Here is a 17,270-nt window from a genome sequence, read left to right on the forward strand (position 1 = left end):
ACTGACTTACAAAAGTCAGGGCCAAAATACATGTCTGATCTTCTGCTATGTTATGAACCATCCAGACCTCTCAGGTCATCTGGATCAGGTCTGCTTAGTGTCACCAGAGTCAGAACTAAACATGCAGAAGCAGCGTTCAGTTTTTAAGCACCAAATATCTGGAACAAGCTCCCAGAAACCTGCAGGACCAACTACAACTCTGAGTTCTTCTAAATCAAAGATTAAACTTTCCTGTTTGCTGCTGCCTCTTATTAAACCAGATAATGATATTATACTGCACTAGCTTTTACTCTTGTGTGTTATATTCTATTTTTTAGCTTTTATTTTTAGCTTTGTTTTTATTTTCTAATCTTTAATTTTTTTATAACTGTTTTAATTCTTAATGTTCTTTTGCACTTTGTCGCAATGTTCTTGAATGTTTATGTAAAGCACTTTGAATTGCCCTTTTGCTGAAATGTGCTCTACAAATAAAGCTGCCTTGCCTTTCACCGAACATCCGGTGTTATTTTAGTTAACTTGACAGTCGTTTCCGGTTTGATTCCGTCTCAGCCGCAAGTACTTCTGGGAGGTGGAGTTCTTTCAGTCAACACACTTTGGCACAGGCAAGTAAAAGTCCATTCAAAACCAGCCATTCAAGGAACAGAAGTATTATCAGCTAAATGTACTTGAAGTATAAATAGAAAATTGCCCCTTGTTAATAGTATATTATCATAACTGACATTATTAAATTGTCAATACTTATGCACCAATGCATTAAGTAGTTTAGTCCAGTGGCTCCACCTTCAAAGGGTCACAAGATAAATCTCTGGTGTCCCGAGGTGATTAATTGGGTAGAAAAGACGAAAAAAACAAAGTATTTCTCTCCAAGAAAAGTAACCAATAACTATAGTATATTTGTCAGATGAATATAGTGAAGTAAATGTGTAGAAAATGTAGTGAAGTAGAACAGAACAAGGAACTGGAGGATCTCTCTGCAGCCAGATTGTCGGGTAAAACCTCTGACCAGATCTCAGAAGTGTCTTGCTTGGCTCGTCACAACTTCCAACATTTCTCTTCCAAAAGAAAACTAGGAAGCATATTTTACCCTTTGCACTGACAAACAATCAAAAGTCTATTTTGAAATGATAATAGCAGTTCCTGAGCCATTTAAAGCCACCCAAAATGATTTCCTTTTATTAGAAAGGAAATACTCAAGTAAAGTGCGTACAAGCAGGTAAAATGGCACTTAAGTACAGTACACATACTGGTGCGTACATCAAATTGTGTGACCTGATTATGAATTTCAGCTACACTGCAAACATTTAATCGTACTTTATCACATAGGCTACTCTATACTGATTTCAATATACCAAAATCTCTGGCCCTCACAATGTTATAGGCTCTAGCATCATGCAGCTAGAGGATTAACGTATGATAAAAGCATTTACAGTGGCAATACAGCGGAAATTTCTGATTGGGTCACAGAGTTTGGTGCAACACCTGGGACAATTGCTACACTGCACCTTTCATTCAGTAAAGAAAGGTAAAAAAAATAAGCTCGAGACAGTTCATAAAGTTGACTTGTGGAAGCCGACAATAACACAATATTTGGTTTCATAGGTCTCTGTGATATCGCTATGAAAAGAACCATCATGGACAAAACAAATTTACAAACATGTTTAATAAGTTTTCTGGGGAGAAATGGCCCCAAAGGCACCATGCGTCTTTTATTGTTAGATACATTTGTTTGATTACATAGTCCAACCTCTACTTTGAAGTATAAAATTGCAATGCACAATGGTAACAAAGACAACAGTAAACCACCTTAAACCAAAAAAACAAAACAAAAAAAACAAACTGCCCACACCATTCAGAATATGATACATTAGATATCTCATTATTAATTATCAATATCAGCACAATCACACATTATTTTCAGTGAAGCATATGGCAAACACTGAAAGTCAGAAGACAAACAGAATCAAAACAAAAACATTAATCTTGATAATGGCGAGAGAAAACGTCTGTATAAAAGGTAAATTGAGAAACCTGCTAGAGGAGGAGTGTTATTGTATCTAGCTTGTGAAATATGACATTCAAAGCCAGGGGCAATCATCCCACCGCACAATATTTTAAATTTGAACTTTTTTATAGCACATTGTCCAGTGAACCACACAGAGTAGACACTCGTCTAGCAGGATCCATGGGACGACAGTTCTCCTGTCTCTAATATGAGTCCTGCAATACTTTTAACATCTCCATCACAGTGGAAAATGATCAATACATCTCCAGTACCCCACCCTGCCCTCCCGCTATTACTATTCCAACCCTATAAATAACAATCAATGGTCATACTCCACAGCACAGAGACAACAGCTCTCATTCAAGACAATTATTTCGTTTGATTTCAAAATTATTTCATGTTAAAAGTCAGTAAAAAATTGTCTTAAATATCAAAACTGAACTTTTATCATGCAGCTTCTCCACACATTACAACGGAGAAGGGTGAAGCAAATGACTTCACAGCATACAATCTCTTTTTTAAACAAAAGAAACAGTGATAAACTTCTCTCCACTTAAAGCCACGGTCTCTGTGCTGAGTTACTTGATCACAAATATGAACAAAAAGTCCCCCCCCAAAAACAAAATACTCCTATGTAACACATATTCCTTTAGCATCCACTGACTCACAGTACAGAAACAATTCATTTTTTCAATTAGGCTACATAACTCAAGGCAGAAAATAAGCGCTGCTGTCGCTTCACCTCCCCCTTCTTGATCTTTTTAAGTGCAACCAAGCACACGTCTTCGAACAGAGAGAAATAACAGGGGATCTCGTAAGGATGGCAAAGCCCTGGCTTTATGTCAGGCCAGCAATGTTACAAGGCATCCCTAGTGTCAAAAGTCAGTTATAGATAGATGCTTGTAAGACCTGATTTTTAAATTGTGTAATAAAACATAAAAAAAAAGCAGAACCTAAATAGTACGGCAACACAATAGACCTTCTCCCGATACACGTGGACTGTAAAACTTGGGACAATCTTTATGTAAAAACAACAGGCTACATGAAAATTAGTTATCCCATCCCATTCCTCCGTGTGCCCAAATACAAAAAACGCCTCAAAAAAGATGTCAATCTGAGAGGTTTCTTTCCAATTCTTTTTGGACAAAATACACTTGTCTGTCTATTTTCTGTTCGTTTAAAAACAAGAGGTAGTAAAAAAAAAGGCAATCCAAAGTGGCAGGCAATGATATAATCTTTGGAGAAAAGGCACTTGCTTTCCAAACAAACCTCCTGCAACAACACCACTTGGCTCTGGTTTTCCCCTTCCGTGGTCCTGTTCTCTCTCCACTTCTTCGATCTATACACTTCCTCTTATTGCTCAGAGTGTGATCCACTTGGATACGACTATAAGAGTCTTTTAAACCCCGAAACACATTCTCGTTCCCTCAAATAAAACATTTCAAGCTCCATCAGTTACCTTGGCAAAAAGTGACCCACTTCATCTAAAGCATGTTTAAAACACATGGAAAATAGTTGGTTGTTCGAAAAATACGTAATTCTTCAAAATTTCTTTGCGCGTTGGCACGTTGAGATTCGCTCTTTTTTCCCTTGCGAACGAGACTTTTTTTCTTTTTTTAAAGCATAAAATGTGTCCATGTTAGTTCGGTCTAGCATTGTTTCAATGTTTTTTGTTTTTTTTGTTTTCCTGGATGGTTGAGCTGGTCGAAGAGAGATTGTGTCACGCTTTTTGTCTGGCTTTTCCAAAAACCTGAGGAGCTGTTAGTCTTTAACAAGTCTGTAGACGTGATACTGAGCTCCGTGTTCACTTGTGGAAACCTCAAAAACAAACGCTATACAGAGCAAGGTCTCCTGGGTGTCGCGGTTCGTCACCACCTGGGGGGGGCAGAGGGAAAAATGTCAAGTGAGAAAGATGAAGCAGCACCGTCTGTTTAGAAATACTGCAGTGACAAAGAGTTGATCATTTCTTCATTTGTTAAAGGAATAGTTTGACATTTCGGGAAACACACTTATTGGCTTTCTTTCGGAGAGTTAGATGAGAAGATTGATACAACTCTTACATCTGTGCTCTAAATGTGACTGCTGGTGGCCGATTAGCTTAGCTTAGCATAAAGACTGGAAACGGGGAAACTGCTAGCCTGGCCCTATTTGTAGGTAATCCTCCTAACTGCACATCTAAAGCGCACGAATTAACAAATCATGATTCTCGTTTGTTTAATCCGTACAAAAACAACATGTTGTAGTTTTAAAGGGGGGTTTATGTGCCAGCCTTTGCGCTAAGCTAAGCTACGCAGCTGCTGGCTGTAGCTTCATATTGACCGTACAGACATGAGAGTGGTATCGATCATCTTATCTAACTCTCGGCAAGAAAGCAAATATTACATATATTTCCTGTGATGACCCCTCCAGTCCACTAGGTGTCCCTGTGTCCTGTTTGCTGTCTCTACTTTGTTTTACAGGATCTAGGTCGTCTTCTGGTCGTCATCCGCTGCATGAGCCTCACCCCATAGACCGTATATAAGAAGTGGACGTAGTCACCCATTGGTTTGTTTTGTTGTTTCTTTTAATTAAAAATGCCCCATTTGTTACTTTTAAACTCGTCTGGTCTCCGATTTCCGTTGCAGCCTTTGAGCCGGGCTGCGACGTTCCCAAAACGTCAAACTATTCCTTCAACAGGCCTTCAACAAAAAGTGTATGTTACCTGTAGGATAGTGAAGTTTTCAAGAACACTGTTCATCATGTATTTTTCAGGCAAGTGTTTGAGTTTGTGGATAAAGTTGATCATGTACTCGCACATCGGAGAGCGGTGGATCCTGTAAACACACCTTCCTCCCTCTAGGCGGGCGTATTCTGTCTGCAACACACACACACACACAGTCGAAAACACCAAGTGAAAATGAGAGGCTGTATATGAGTTGTTTGAGAGGAGAATACAGAATGAATGCACGCTCTTACCTCTACTTTCTCTACAACCTGCTTGCCAAACGAGCAGACTTTGGTTGAAACAGTGATCGTCATGTTCTCCAGGCTGCTGTACTGGCTGCTGACACCGTAGAAAGAGCCGGGGCCGTCCTGCATGCCGCTGCTGTTCAGGTCCGCCTGCAGAGGGCAAACATTTAATCAGATTGGTGATGATGATCACATAATTGGATGTAACTTAAATTTCCTCATAGCACATGGATTGTGAGGTTGCAAGAAAACATGTTAAGGTCTTTCAATGGTGGTTTGTGACAAACTTCTTGAGACTATATTTTTTTAATTTGTGCAGACCCAGTTTAGTAACATAAAGAGAAATGTACATGATGAAGCAATCCATTGTGAAATACCTTCTGTACCTTCTGTAATCTTAAGATAATATATTTCACTGTGTCATTAGAAAAGGAAGTGGTTTGCAATCTTTGCTGCCACTTGTGTCACTCTGAAAGTGGGAAGTATCTGAAATGGTCTTATTGTAGGTTGAAAATATTGATGTATGCCTATCAGTGCACAAAGAAGTAACTATTAGAAAAAGCATTAGTAATGTAATGGGATTTTGTCAGTAAAATACAATTAAATTAAAATTTAAAAATCATTTTCACAGTCAGTTATGTGTATTTAAAGATGGGTTTGGGTGTTGGCATTATTATTGCCTCCCACTGAGTTAAAATACATAAAGATTTCCCACTTCTCGTTATTGGGGTAATGTTAGGCATGAACCAGACAAAGTGAAAGACAAATGCACAATAACTAACTAAACCACTGATAGATGATACTGTAATATAGAAATAACAACCCACCCAGAATTTGACTAGAAAGAAAGCATTCTGAGGGCCTTTCTCATAAAGCTCTTTGAGCCCGCCTTTCTTCTCCGGGAACTTGTCGTAGATCTGCCGGATGTCCACGGCCTCGAGGAGCGGGTCGCTGTAGGAGGGGTTGGTCTGTCCAATGTGGACAAACAGGTGTTTGCTGTACTGCAGTGGACAGAGACAGAAGAGAGGAGAGAGGACAGGGTTAACCTCAAGAACATCAGCTGCAGAACTTATTATGACACTCTGTGTACTTTTGAGAATAAGGAAAGAGGAGGGTGTCTACCAAACCCCACTCAAATATGCTGTTGTTTTTAGGTTTTGTTGTACATTAGGTACCAGATATAGTTTGACCACTTCAAGACAATCCAGACGGGGTCAGAGATGCTGTCCATTACAAAAATTGCATGTTTTGTTGCCAAAAACTGCACCTGAATGTCAGTATTTAGTTCATGCGATCAAGAGATAAAGAGAGGCTGTCTGACTCGTGTCCAAAGCTTCCTGCCACAGTAGATCCACACTGACTCTCCTCTGCACAGATATCATACTTATTATTACAGTGCACTATATAAAATACGATAGGACACAATCAAAGAAAGCCTGAGATGCTGGTTCTACTTTCTGGTTCAACCACCTTTTTTAAGACACGTAACAAAGTGAGATATTTACTGGCATATTTTATGTTGTAGAACAAAACGTTAAAATCTCTTAAGCTTGTGTTAACCACAGACATTGGGTACATTCCAAATCACATACTTTTTCCTTTTTATTTGTAGTACCTACTGCAGCTGCCCTTATACAAAGTACGTACTGTTGCATGCAGTATGTATACAATTGGGACATACTACTTCCTCATAACATTTCTTGCTCAGGATTGTGGGTCAGAATAGCCGTAAAAGCATGGCATGTGTAATGTGTACCGTGGCATGCATACTGCAAAATGCGGCCGGATGTAGCAGGACATCCTGGTATTTTTGGCTTACTGCATTTGACATACTATGTATTGGGACATACTAAATCTTTTTTTGGCACACTAAATTGTATGATATTATGGGTATTGCAATGCACAGCTTATTTCAGGCTAAAAAAACTTGACTTCCAGACGAGGGAACCGGAAGTGCTAAAATGCTGACTCATTTCTGGGTTTTAGGACTCATTCCTGCAGCACTTTATTCAAATTTAAATTATGAATTTCATTGTATTTTAATGAAATGTTAATGTAGCCTCCGCATGTTGTGCAGCTGTAAAAACAAATATTGGATTTGATTGGCAGAGACTCAAAATTAAAAAACTCTGTTCAGGATCAGTCGCAACAAACATGATCAGGACATCCCTGCTTTTAAATGAGCTCTGTGACTTTCCAACAGGAAGTCTTAACAGTCACTTCAAACCGAGGCTCTGGCCCCTCAGGCCCTGTGCCTAAACCTGCTAGGCCCATTCTCTAATCCGTCCATGTCTGCATGTGGGAAGCCTTATTGTACATTTTCACTCACGTTGTCTGGGTCTCTCTGGACCTCCATGAAGGCCGAGTACTCCAGCATCCGCAGCTTAGAGGAGGCGATGGTCCGGTCCTGCCACACTGGCACTGCAGTAGCAGATGGAGGAGGAGGAGGTGCCAAAGGCTCATAACCTGGATGGTACACAACACACACAGAAACACATACATTTATTAAGCAGTCATTTTCTTTGGTTTCATTTTTGAAAAATTTGCACAGATTTTTTCTTGATACTTACTTGGTATGGATTGTGGTAAAGGACCTGATAGGCTTGGGTATGGGGGCTGTGCAAAAGGTTTGATACTGAAAGACAATGAATGGTACAGTGAGACAATGAGCTAGTCAGTCACGGATGTCTACGGCACATGAGTCCGTCTATATTTGTATTTCTGATAAATATTTTTTTTCATTGTGAAAATCTGTTAGCGTCAAAGTGTAAGTGTGTGTTGTTGCACCAGCTAGGCGTAAGTCCACCTGCTTCATTGCTTCTTAACGATGCAAAACAGCATCAATTAATTGTGCGTTTACTGAAGAAAATTGATTTTAGTGCTCTTTTCAGTGAACGCAAAACATCGAACACTATGAGGATTTATCTCCCCTATTTCTTTTATTCCCAATCAATTTGAAGCAGTTAATTTGCCTGGTGATGGTTTTATTTATCAGTGCAGGAAACATACAGTACAATAGAGTGTAGAAGAAGAGTTAGTTCTGCTTTGTGCTCACAGCTGGACCTCGGCTAGGGGGAACTTACGCATGGCTGGTGCGGCCAAGCCCATGATTCCTTCCCGGGTTGAGATCTAGAACCAGCCTGGTGTGCAAAAATGTGATCCGTTAAACATGCCCTGCAGTACCCACCTGATATTACACCTAACCCCAGCGCTGACTCAGTCACTCTTTAATGTACTTTTACTCATCTCTAGCACCAATCTCTCTCTTCAGAAACAAAAATACGCCCTGATGTCACCTCACAAACATCTCGTGGGTTCAGTATAGTTGGTCTACTTACTCCTGAGAGGGTCCAGGCTGTCCTGGGATAGAAGGCCAGAACTGGAGAGCGAGAAAACATTGTTAATTGCTTTTGTAGGATTTTTTTTTTTTCAGATAAAATCCAGTGACTGAAAAATACAACAAAATGTGTGAGAAAATGAGTGTTGGGCTAACTCTGGGTGGTTGGTAGGCGGCAGGAGGCAGTGGTGGAAGGTGATTCTTTATCATACTCGGGGAGACGATCTGTGCAGACGACAGCGCTGCCATGTTCTGCAGGGCTTTGTCTTTAGACGCTTGATCCTGAAACAGAGGAATAACGGGAGTCAACCACAAGGTGGCACTATAACCGAGTGTGTGTGTTAGTGTTAGAGTGTAGTGCAGACTGTAGATTTCTTCAATACACTGTATTTATTTGCGTTTGTTTGATAAATAATTACAACACCTGAATTCTGACATGAATGTTTAATCATTTTGAGGATAGCTTATAAAAGGTTTATCATAAAACTTGACATGAGTTTAGCTTAACAGTCAATAAAAACACTTATTATTGCCAAAACTGAATTTTTTTTTTCTGAAAGAGCAGCTTGACAAACTGAAGCAGAGAATAGAATGGAGATGATGAAGCCGCACTGGTATTTACAGTAAGCTTGGGTCACAAGACACATTGAATGTTACCAGGATCACCACAGGAAGAAGAGGATCAAGAGAGTGCATCGGTTTGAAATGCAGATTTGCATTTGTGTTGCATCGAACAGTGTACACCAACAAATGAAATCACTGCTGTGCGGATGAAAGTGGCACTATGTCAGTGAAATACAAAAGATATACAAAGCCCAAAAAATCATTAACCCATGTTTCATGATTTACAAACACATCAAAGCTTTAATTTGAATACACTAAACTAACTTTAAAATGCATCCTTTTTTTTTTTTATTGCAAAAGAATGCACTTAAGCTAATTAAGCTTTGCAATTAAAGGAGAGATGGCGAGACCCCGAATCAAAGAGCGACACCTTAATGCAAAGCAAGCAAGACTTTTTTGGCTCTTTGGGCAGAGGCTGAGGGGATTACACTACATCAGGCAGGATGCGCAGCAGTACTGTGTTCAAAGCGTGGCCTCTTCCTAAGCATTGCTTCATTACAGGATAGTAATGGGGGGCGGGGACGCCATGCCAGCAGAGGGCCATAGGAAGGGGACAGTGCACTGGTGCTGCCAAACAAAGGGGAGGAGGGAAGCATATTGCACAAGTTGGAGTAACTTACCAAATTCATCGCCTGAATCAAAAAAGAGAAAAACCATTAGTACGGTGCAGTCCTAAATGATGTGTTAAGACTAATCAATGAAGTTTTGGTTGACATAAATCAGGTTTGCCTCTTTTGTGTTTTTATAATGTAGTACATATAACATATATAACATACATAACATACATTTGCACTGGTTTAGAGGTTACGAGGTTCAGTAGGGACTGAGGAATTATCAGAATAATTACAATATTTTAAAAGGTATTGGGTAAAGAAATTTTGCCAAAACCTTTACAATGCATTTGGTAATGTAAATTCTTGTTGTATTTTATTTAATTTCATTGGACAGAAATAAATGGTTGAAATAATACACAGTAATTCATATAATCATCATAAAAATAATGTATGAAGGCTTTAAAGCAAAATGTAAGGAAGTGTTGGATATTCTTTCAGTAAATTCCCAATAAAAATCTGTACAGTATAATTGGGGAGCGCTTTAAAAACACTGGAAGTTTCCCACACTAGAAGACCAACAGAGAAAAAACATGATGCAAATAGTAAAAAGTTAAATTCTCAGAGGTTTATTGCAGCTATAGCCTTCAGTGTATTATGTCAAATGTACAGCTGCTACTACAGTGTTTGGCCATTTTAGCAGTCACACTTTAACTTCCTGTTTGTTCAGCTGATGCTACAACGTCCTCTTTGCTCTTTGTAAGCTAGTTTGTTGCTTGAGTGTTTTTCTTTGGCAAATAAATTACTTTGGCTTAACTTCCTAATGGCTTGATACACACTTGAACAAGGCGTTGGTGTGGCCAAAAGTGCATGCACACTTTATTAGTGGATGTTCAATATTTAAAAGCTACAGGGAAAAAAGATAAAAAGAAGAACAGCATTGAAAATTCCTTCAAGTGCTGCCAATACTATCATCCAACTAAGGTGAACTCACGAAGCATGTAAAACAAATGACTAAACTAAAACACATGTTGAGTAAACAGCTTGAATTAAAAAAATGCATTTGTGAAAGGGTTTAACAAGTAATATAATAGTTTTTCATATTCATTTTGCTATTAAAATGTGTCAACTCAAATATGTTGTGTTGTGTGAAGGAGACAAAATACAAAAAAGTCATCCCAGAAAGAAGAGAAGAGAACATTACAGACCCTTCAAAAAGAGAGGATTAAAGTCACCACACAGGACATATAACAAGTCATGAAAAACCTAAAACCCGATTTTATAAAACTGCTGCCTGTTGGTTCATTTTTAGAGCACACTTTCCACAAAGTATGGAAGACAAAGAGTGCCAATCAAATGTGTGGTTTAGATATGCTGACCCCAACAAAACGACAACATGAAGAAAATGTGTTTGGAAAAACAAGTTCATTTTAACATTTTTGAACAGGCTGTTCTCCAGACCGTTCGTAGCTATACATATGGAAAGTAATGCACTGTAATTCGTATATATCCTACAAAATTATTTTATATTTATTCCACGTAATCTTGAACCAAGAAGTATAAAGAGTGACAAATGCCAGGTAGGCAGGATGTTGCACGTTGTTCGTACCCCGTGTGAAACCAGAAGTTAATGCTGATTTATTTGTCATGTAACTTCCGTATTTAAGTTACGCCTCTTCTGTAGTTATGTTAACCCAAACCACGATCTTTTCCTAAACCTAACTATTGGTGCCTTCAAATGGGGTCGTGTTTACCGTGTTCACAAGAAGAGTCCATATGAACGCCCCCCTAAGTGTAATGTTTCTGAAAGCTCTGAGTTTACGAGTTGTGACGTGTTTGTTGACGTTGTCAGAAATGGCGGAGGCCAAGGAATTACATTTTTCAGTGCATAATAAGTTAATATATTGCAATTTTAGTCGTATATTGTAATTCTTCGTAATTTTAAAATATGTCTGAGGTAAATGTTGATATTCCAGACTGACTATTTTTATTTCCTCTGTCATTGTGCCTTTGCATTTCCTGCATTATGTTACCCACTTGCTAGCTTGATAAATTGTTAGCCTCTGTTGTTTCTAGACTCCGACAGTAACGTTCTCACGACTAAACCACTTGAATGCCAAGCATATTGTGGACACGACTTCCCATGTTGTAAACACAAGCTCACAAGTTCCATTTGAAAGCACTATAAGTAGTTTTGTTGCCTAAACCTAACCAAGTTGTTTCCTGTGAAACTTTTCTTGTTTTAAAAAGACCGTATGCGTGTAACGTGCAAAGATTGACACGTGTTGCTGGACATTCCTAGCAAAACGCATGAAAAATAAGGAATACACAATCACATCTCAAGGCCAACGTTTATGTGCTGTAAGGAAGTAAGGAGCCACTGCTGGGTGAACTGAACTACATCTGACACCACTGAAGAAGAAATGGATAATTCATCTTTTTACGGTTTCATTTAAAACAAAATATGTCACTTGCGGATGCAGGATTAGTCTGCATAAAGGGGTTAATTTAAGTTGAAGTTAGCACCATTACAGAATGCCACAATGTCTTCTGTATTTACACAAGTCTGCATCATGTATATGTGAAACAAAAACAATGTAAAAGCATGAAGAGACACCAGAGGGATTTAAAGAACTACAAGTTAAAGTCAAAAGGAGTCATCAGTTGAAGATTAATGTTTTTTTGAATGTTCAGTTTTACAAAACACATCACACACAGAGACATTAAAAGAACTAAAGGTTTCAAAGTAGAGAGAGTTTTTAGGGAAGGAAGAAGTCTTAGAGAAGTACAGTCTGCTGCAGAGGCATGGCTGGCACAGAGGACAGATACAGAGCTGGAGCAACATGCAGCTAAATGCTAAACATTCACTAGGCTCATCATACCAGCTTGTGTAGCATTCCTTTAAAGCAGAAACTATACTTTCACTACTGAGTGGTGGGATTAGTCTTACAGTTAATGCAGCTCTGACCTACAGTATTAGTTAAAAAGCTTTTTATGTTTGTGCACCGCATGCATGGTACAGAAGCAGGACTGTGGAATTATATCATCTGATTTATCATTACAAAGTGTATTTTACTTGCCAAGCTTGCATTCACTTATCTAGCTAGGAACTAGCCTACTAATAACTAATAAGAACTAATAATATGCATATATGTTGGTTAGTGCAAAGCCAAGCCTTTACCAGCCCCGCCGAGCCCGCGGTGAAGCGCATACCTTTAGCTTTGACTGGATCTCGCGAGATTTTCTCCGGGCGAGAACCTGCAAGTGGCTAGAAACCTGCACAGAAGAATAGCCGAGAGGAGGGAAGAGGGAAGAGGAAAAGGTGACAGGGAGAGAAAAGACAAGGGAAAGAAGAGAGAGAGAAGCCGTAACCAAAGAGGAAAGAGACGCCCAGTCAGTGTTTGCCGCGAGGCAGCTTGGTGGCACCTACCTTTATACCAGCCTGGTATTCACGAACTTTCTTCCGCGCTAACACCTGTATGTGACTAGACACCTAAAGGGGTGTGAAACAGGTTTTTTGAGCATAAAAACAACATGCACTCAGATGCATGCACGTGCACACATACTTACAGGGATAACATACACAGTCGTACATATTTCATGCAAACAATAAAAGAAAATAATGCTGACGATAATCTTATTACCAACAAACCCCATGAATAGATCAAAACCATCAATGAACTGATGACTGACGAAAAGGCGTATAAATGACCTGATAATGCGCCAGGCAAAAGCATGTAATAATAATGCCGGTGCTTTGCGCATGTCATTTGTACGCCATGTAGTCTGTACTGACTGCAATGTAAACGCATCCACGTGAATATGCTACCCTCAGTCAGAGTTACTGACGTAGAATAAAAGGTGAGAAAGACAGCTTATGACGGGTGGGAGGGGAGGTGGATGGGTCCAACAAACGCAGGACTTTCAACCAGGAAACCGGTGTTTTGTTTTGTTTTGTAAGTTACGTTAGTCACATGTTTTTTAGAGACATTTGTGTTTTCCGTACTTATCTTACGTTGTTTCCGTACATATTGTACTTAGTTTACATAGTTATTTTAGGCCCAACCATGACGTTTTTCCTAACTAAGCGGTTTTGCTGCCCCCCTGCTGGAACAACACCTCTATACAGGCGTGTAATATTCAAGCTGTGGTGAGGCAAAACTTGACACTGACCCCCTATTGTCTGGTGTGTAACCAAAGCCTGATTGTCCAAAAACACTTCAATGAGCCGCACTGTAGTTTATTTTGAATCAATCCCACATACACCGACCTGCTGCCATGAATACTCTCTAGAGCACAAGATAAAATAAGATATGATTAGGGCCGCCCCCTCTTAGTTGATTAGTCGACTAATCTGTCCTTTTGTTCTTAGTCGACTAAAATCTTTACTCGATTAGTCGTTTTTATACTTTTTTCATGCTGAATGTCTTATTTCCAAGAAACTTATGAGCACATCTCTGGTAAACACAAGATTTAAAGTGGTGCTTTTGTGTGATTGTGTGATTAAATCAATTAATCGAATAGTCAACAAAATCATGAGTTTTAGACGACTAAAATTTCGTTGGTTGGTTATCTAGGACAGCCCTAGATAAGACAGAACTTTATCAATCCCGAAGGAAATTACTGTGCCAGAGATTGCTCAAAAATTACAACAACGTAAGAATAATACAAAATGTGTATTAATCCGCAGCTGAAAATAGTCCCCAACAAATGCACTATTCACTCCTGTTTGAGTAGCATGCGCTAAAAACTACAGTGCCCAGCTGTTTTAGGAAACTACTTTGCCTTTTTTAAAAGTTAAATTATATATCTGTGACACACTTTTTAAAGATTTACATATTCATAGGAATACAATGAGAATAAAAACAGGTCATGTACAGTAAGTCAAAAGCATAAAAAAAAAAACTATTGAAAGATGGATTATAACATTGTTGGTTTTGGTCTTGTCATGGGGTTTGTTGACGATAAGAAATACATATAATACTTATCCTGGAAATAAAAGTAATCCACTTTTTTGTAAACATGACTTCAGGACCTTTTTATGAAACAGTTGTTGCAGTAATTAATAGTTAGTTATTAATAGCTATCTGTTATGTCTTTAACTAACGTCAGTAACTAAAACTAAAACGCATGCATGATTATTCTGATCCAAACATCAAAACGTGTTTACCTGTTTTCTTGTGCGGGTTTTGCCCGTCCTCAGCTTGATGTACCTTGCTATCAATTCATTGCGACCTGAAACACAAAACAGAAAGAAAGATCACAAACAAAAACATGACATGACAGAAGATATAACATTTGTACATTAGCGATAATACCCTCAAATGGACAGAAGGTGGCACTCTTGTCTCACCTTGAATAAATACATCCCAGAGCAGTGTGACCTTTCCCAGAGCTCCTCAGACCCCGGGGCAAACACACTTTTGTCACAGGTCACAGGCCATAATAACACCTCTGTTTCCTATAAGAGACCATATTTAAAACTCTGTTTCTTCTTTAAAATAAGACCGGTATTAAAAGGTTGAATCTTTTGTTTTAACCCAAAGTTTTCATTAGCTCGTTTCACACCTACTTATTGTCTGCTCACGTGGCCCCGTGGCCTAATTATAGAGACAGCTTAGAAAACAGAACCGTGTCTTTCATGACATAACATCTACTCTCGACATTCTGCACAAACAGGTTGTGCAGAGAACCAGGTTCTATTCTGGGCTTTCATGGTCCTCTTTACCTTCAATGCCGTGCACGAGATTTAACGAGCGCTGCCTTTTCAGCAAAGTGCAGCCACGGGATTGAGCGAGAATCATCTTTGGTGTATAAGAAGTGCAACAAGCATTATTATGTTGTCTCGAGGGGGAAATCAGTCCATCAGTGTTTTTCACCTCTTGTCTTTGCCAAGTCACGTTTGTTGGGTTTCTGTGGCTGAAAATCTGGCCAAAGGGAGAGGTTGAGCCGCCGTATCATTATGAATAATGACCTAAACTCTTCTAAACTTGCTGACAGAGATTTACACCAACAAAAACTGGTCAAGATGTGCCGTCTTAATCACACACGATAGACTGTGTGTCTAGGAAGTTTAAAAAGTCTTCAGAGTATCCAGACACATAATGACAGGAGAAACAAGGCCTGCTTTTTTCACACACTCTTTAGCACTTGGCCTCCAGAAGGCCCTGGTTAGTGCAATTACCATAAAAGTACTGCAGACCACCTCCAGCAGGCTCGTCGCAGCACTCACCGTGCTCTCCAACCAGTCAGGCCGGCGGTCGGCCAGCAGAGCAGAGCTGAACTGTCTGCCGATACTCAGCTAGCCCGTCCCCCCCCTCTGCCCCGGGCCAAGGATGGACACGCCCGCTCCAGCGCCTCCGCATTCCTCGCATTCCTCTAAGCCTGTCACATCTGTGCTAGCCAGTCTGATTGGCCCGGGCCTGCGAACACAGCCGGAGCTCGGGCGAACACACACATGCACTTCCAGCTCTGGGAGGAACAGGGGTTAGAGCCGGGGTGAGGGCCATTAGGTTGGGGGTAGGGGGTCGCCGGCTAGAGGGGCAAAAGGGGGCAGCTGATGCTGTAACTCTTGGAGGAAACACAAAGCCATAACTGTCTCTGCCAACAACTGCCACCTGGCAGCGAAGCAGCCCCCTTTTCCCAAAACAACACCACCGTGTGACCCTGCACTCAACGGACAGCAGCACCTGCTGCCGACCGTCCCGGCAGAGGATGGCAGAGAAAGAACAATGCCAGCTCGACCCCCGCGCAACTGTCACTCTCAATCTCTTCAGCTGAGGAGCAGAGGGGGGGGAAAACATTACATCGTCCCGACCACAGAGCTCTGCTATGAATTTCACAGATATCTCGTTGCAAAGTACTGTAGTATGAACTGAAGTTTGACTGAGGTGGACTCAGTACAGACTGTTCATACATCCTTCATAGCTATACCTACAAAAATAGTGCACTGTAATTTGTATATATCACACAAAATCAGTTTGTAAGTAATCCATGTAACTGTGAACCAGGAAGTATAGAGAGGGACAAACGCTGCGTAGGGAGGAGGTCGGGGTGGATGGGTGGGGGAGGTGTTCGTACCCCGTGTGAAACCAAAAGTCCTCGTTGATTTATTTGTCACGTAACTCCCGTATTCAAGTAACGCCACTTTCAAAGTTATTTTAAACCAAACCATGATCTTTTCCTAAACCTGACTAAGTAGTTTTGTTGCCGAAACCTAACTATGTTTCCTGTGAAGACAGATGATTATTTTTTAAAAGACTGGAGCAGAAATTGACAAGTGCTTCACATGTTGTTGGACATTTTGTAGGAAAACGTACGAAAAAATGAGGAATACTTTCTCGGAAGATATCATTGGAACCGTTGTGGATGCTCGGTGCGGTTGGTCAAACTGTAAATTCACTGCAGACATTCAGGACTCTCCAAGCTGACGTTCAGTAAAACCAAACTAAATCTCTTATCCACAATACCATGGAAATGATTTTTAAAATAGCAGACCATATACATTTTTTTGTAACCTGCTTTATAACAGTGTTGAGTACAGAAATTATACTGTGTGGTGAATCAGAAATGTGTTTAGTTCATCATGTTGAACAGTGCAGCTTTGTGGTTGCGAGCTGAGAGGATATATCTCCCGTTTTTCCACAACATCTGGTTGGTTTTGTGATATTTTAAATGACATTGTTTTATGTGATATTCAGTTTGCTGCAGGGAGTTCACTTTGAAGCGGGTCGGACAAATAGCTCCAGTGTTTGATTTCAAAGTTTAAAATAAACTTTTTTAAAGCTGAATGTGAAATCGGTTTGGA

The 17,270-nt window shown here is 39.9% G+C and overlaps 1 protein-coding gene across 12 annotated transcripts in view; it reads right to left on the reverse strand.

Annotated features, from left to right (window-relative positions):
* Window positions 1–1,641: 1,641 nt before the first annotated feature.
* The window catches only part of tead3b (TEA domain family member 3 b), a 38,660-nt gene continuing 23,031 nt past the window's right edge, over window positions 1,642–17,270 (reverse strand). For 2 of the 12 annotated variants that reach the window (XM_074640695.1, XM_074640701.1), the window contains exons 4-16: window positions 14,634–14,698; window positions 12,894–12,956; window positions 12,677–12,739; window positions 9,533–9,544; window positions 8,445–8,570; window positions 8,290–8,330; window positions 8,035–8,091; window positions 7,522–7,586; window positions 7,281–7,429; window positions 5,779–5,952; window positions 4,958–5,101; window positions 4,704–4,856; window positions 1,642–3,877 (exon numbers count right to left, since the gene is read on the reverse strand). In XM_074640695.1, coding sequence (XP_074496796.1) covers window positions 3,764–3,877; window positions 4,704–4,856; window positions 4,958–5,101; window positions 5,779–5,952; window positions 7,281–7,429; window positions 7,522–7,586; window positions 8,035–8,091; window positions 8,290–8,330; window positions 8,445–8,570; window positions 9,533–9,544; window positions 12,677–12,739; window positions 12,894–12,956; window positions 14,634–14,698 — 1,226 coding nt within the window. In that variant the 3' untranslated portion in view covers window positions 1,642–3,763. The remainder of the gene's footprint in view (window positions 3,878–4,703; window positions 4,857–4,957; window positions 5,102–5,778; window positions 5,953–7,280; window positions 7,430–7,521; window positions 7,587–8,034; window positions 8,092–8,289; window positions 8,331–8,444; window positions 8,571–9,532; window positions 9,545–12,676; window positions 12,740–12,893; window positions 12,957–14,633; window positions 14,699–17,270) is intronic. The other 10 variants (XM_074640707.1, XM_074640737.1, XM_074640715.1 and 7 more) reach the window with 10 other exon arrangements.

The sequence above is a fragment of the Sebastes fasciatus genome, chromosome 1 (genome assembly GCF_043250625.1).
Source record: "Sebastes fasciatus isolate fSebFas1 chromosome 1, fSebFas1.pri, whole genome shotgun sequence".
NCBI classification, from domain to species: domain Eukaryota; kingdom Metazoa; phylum Chordata; class Actinopteri; order Perciformes; family Sebastidae; genus Sebastes; species Sebastes fasciatus.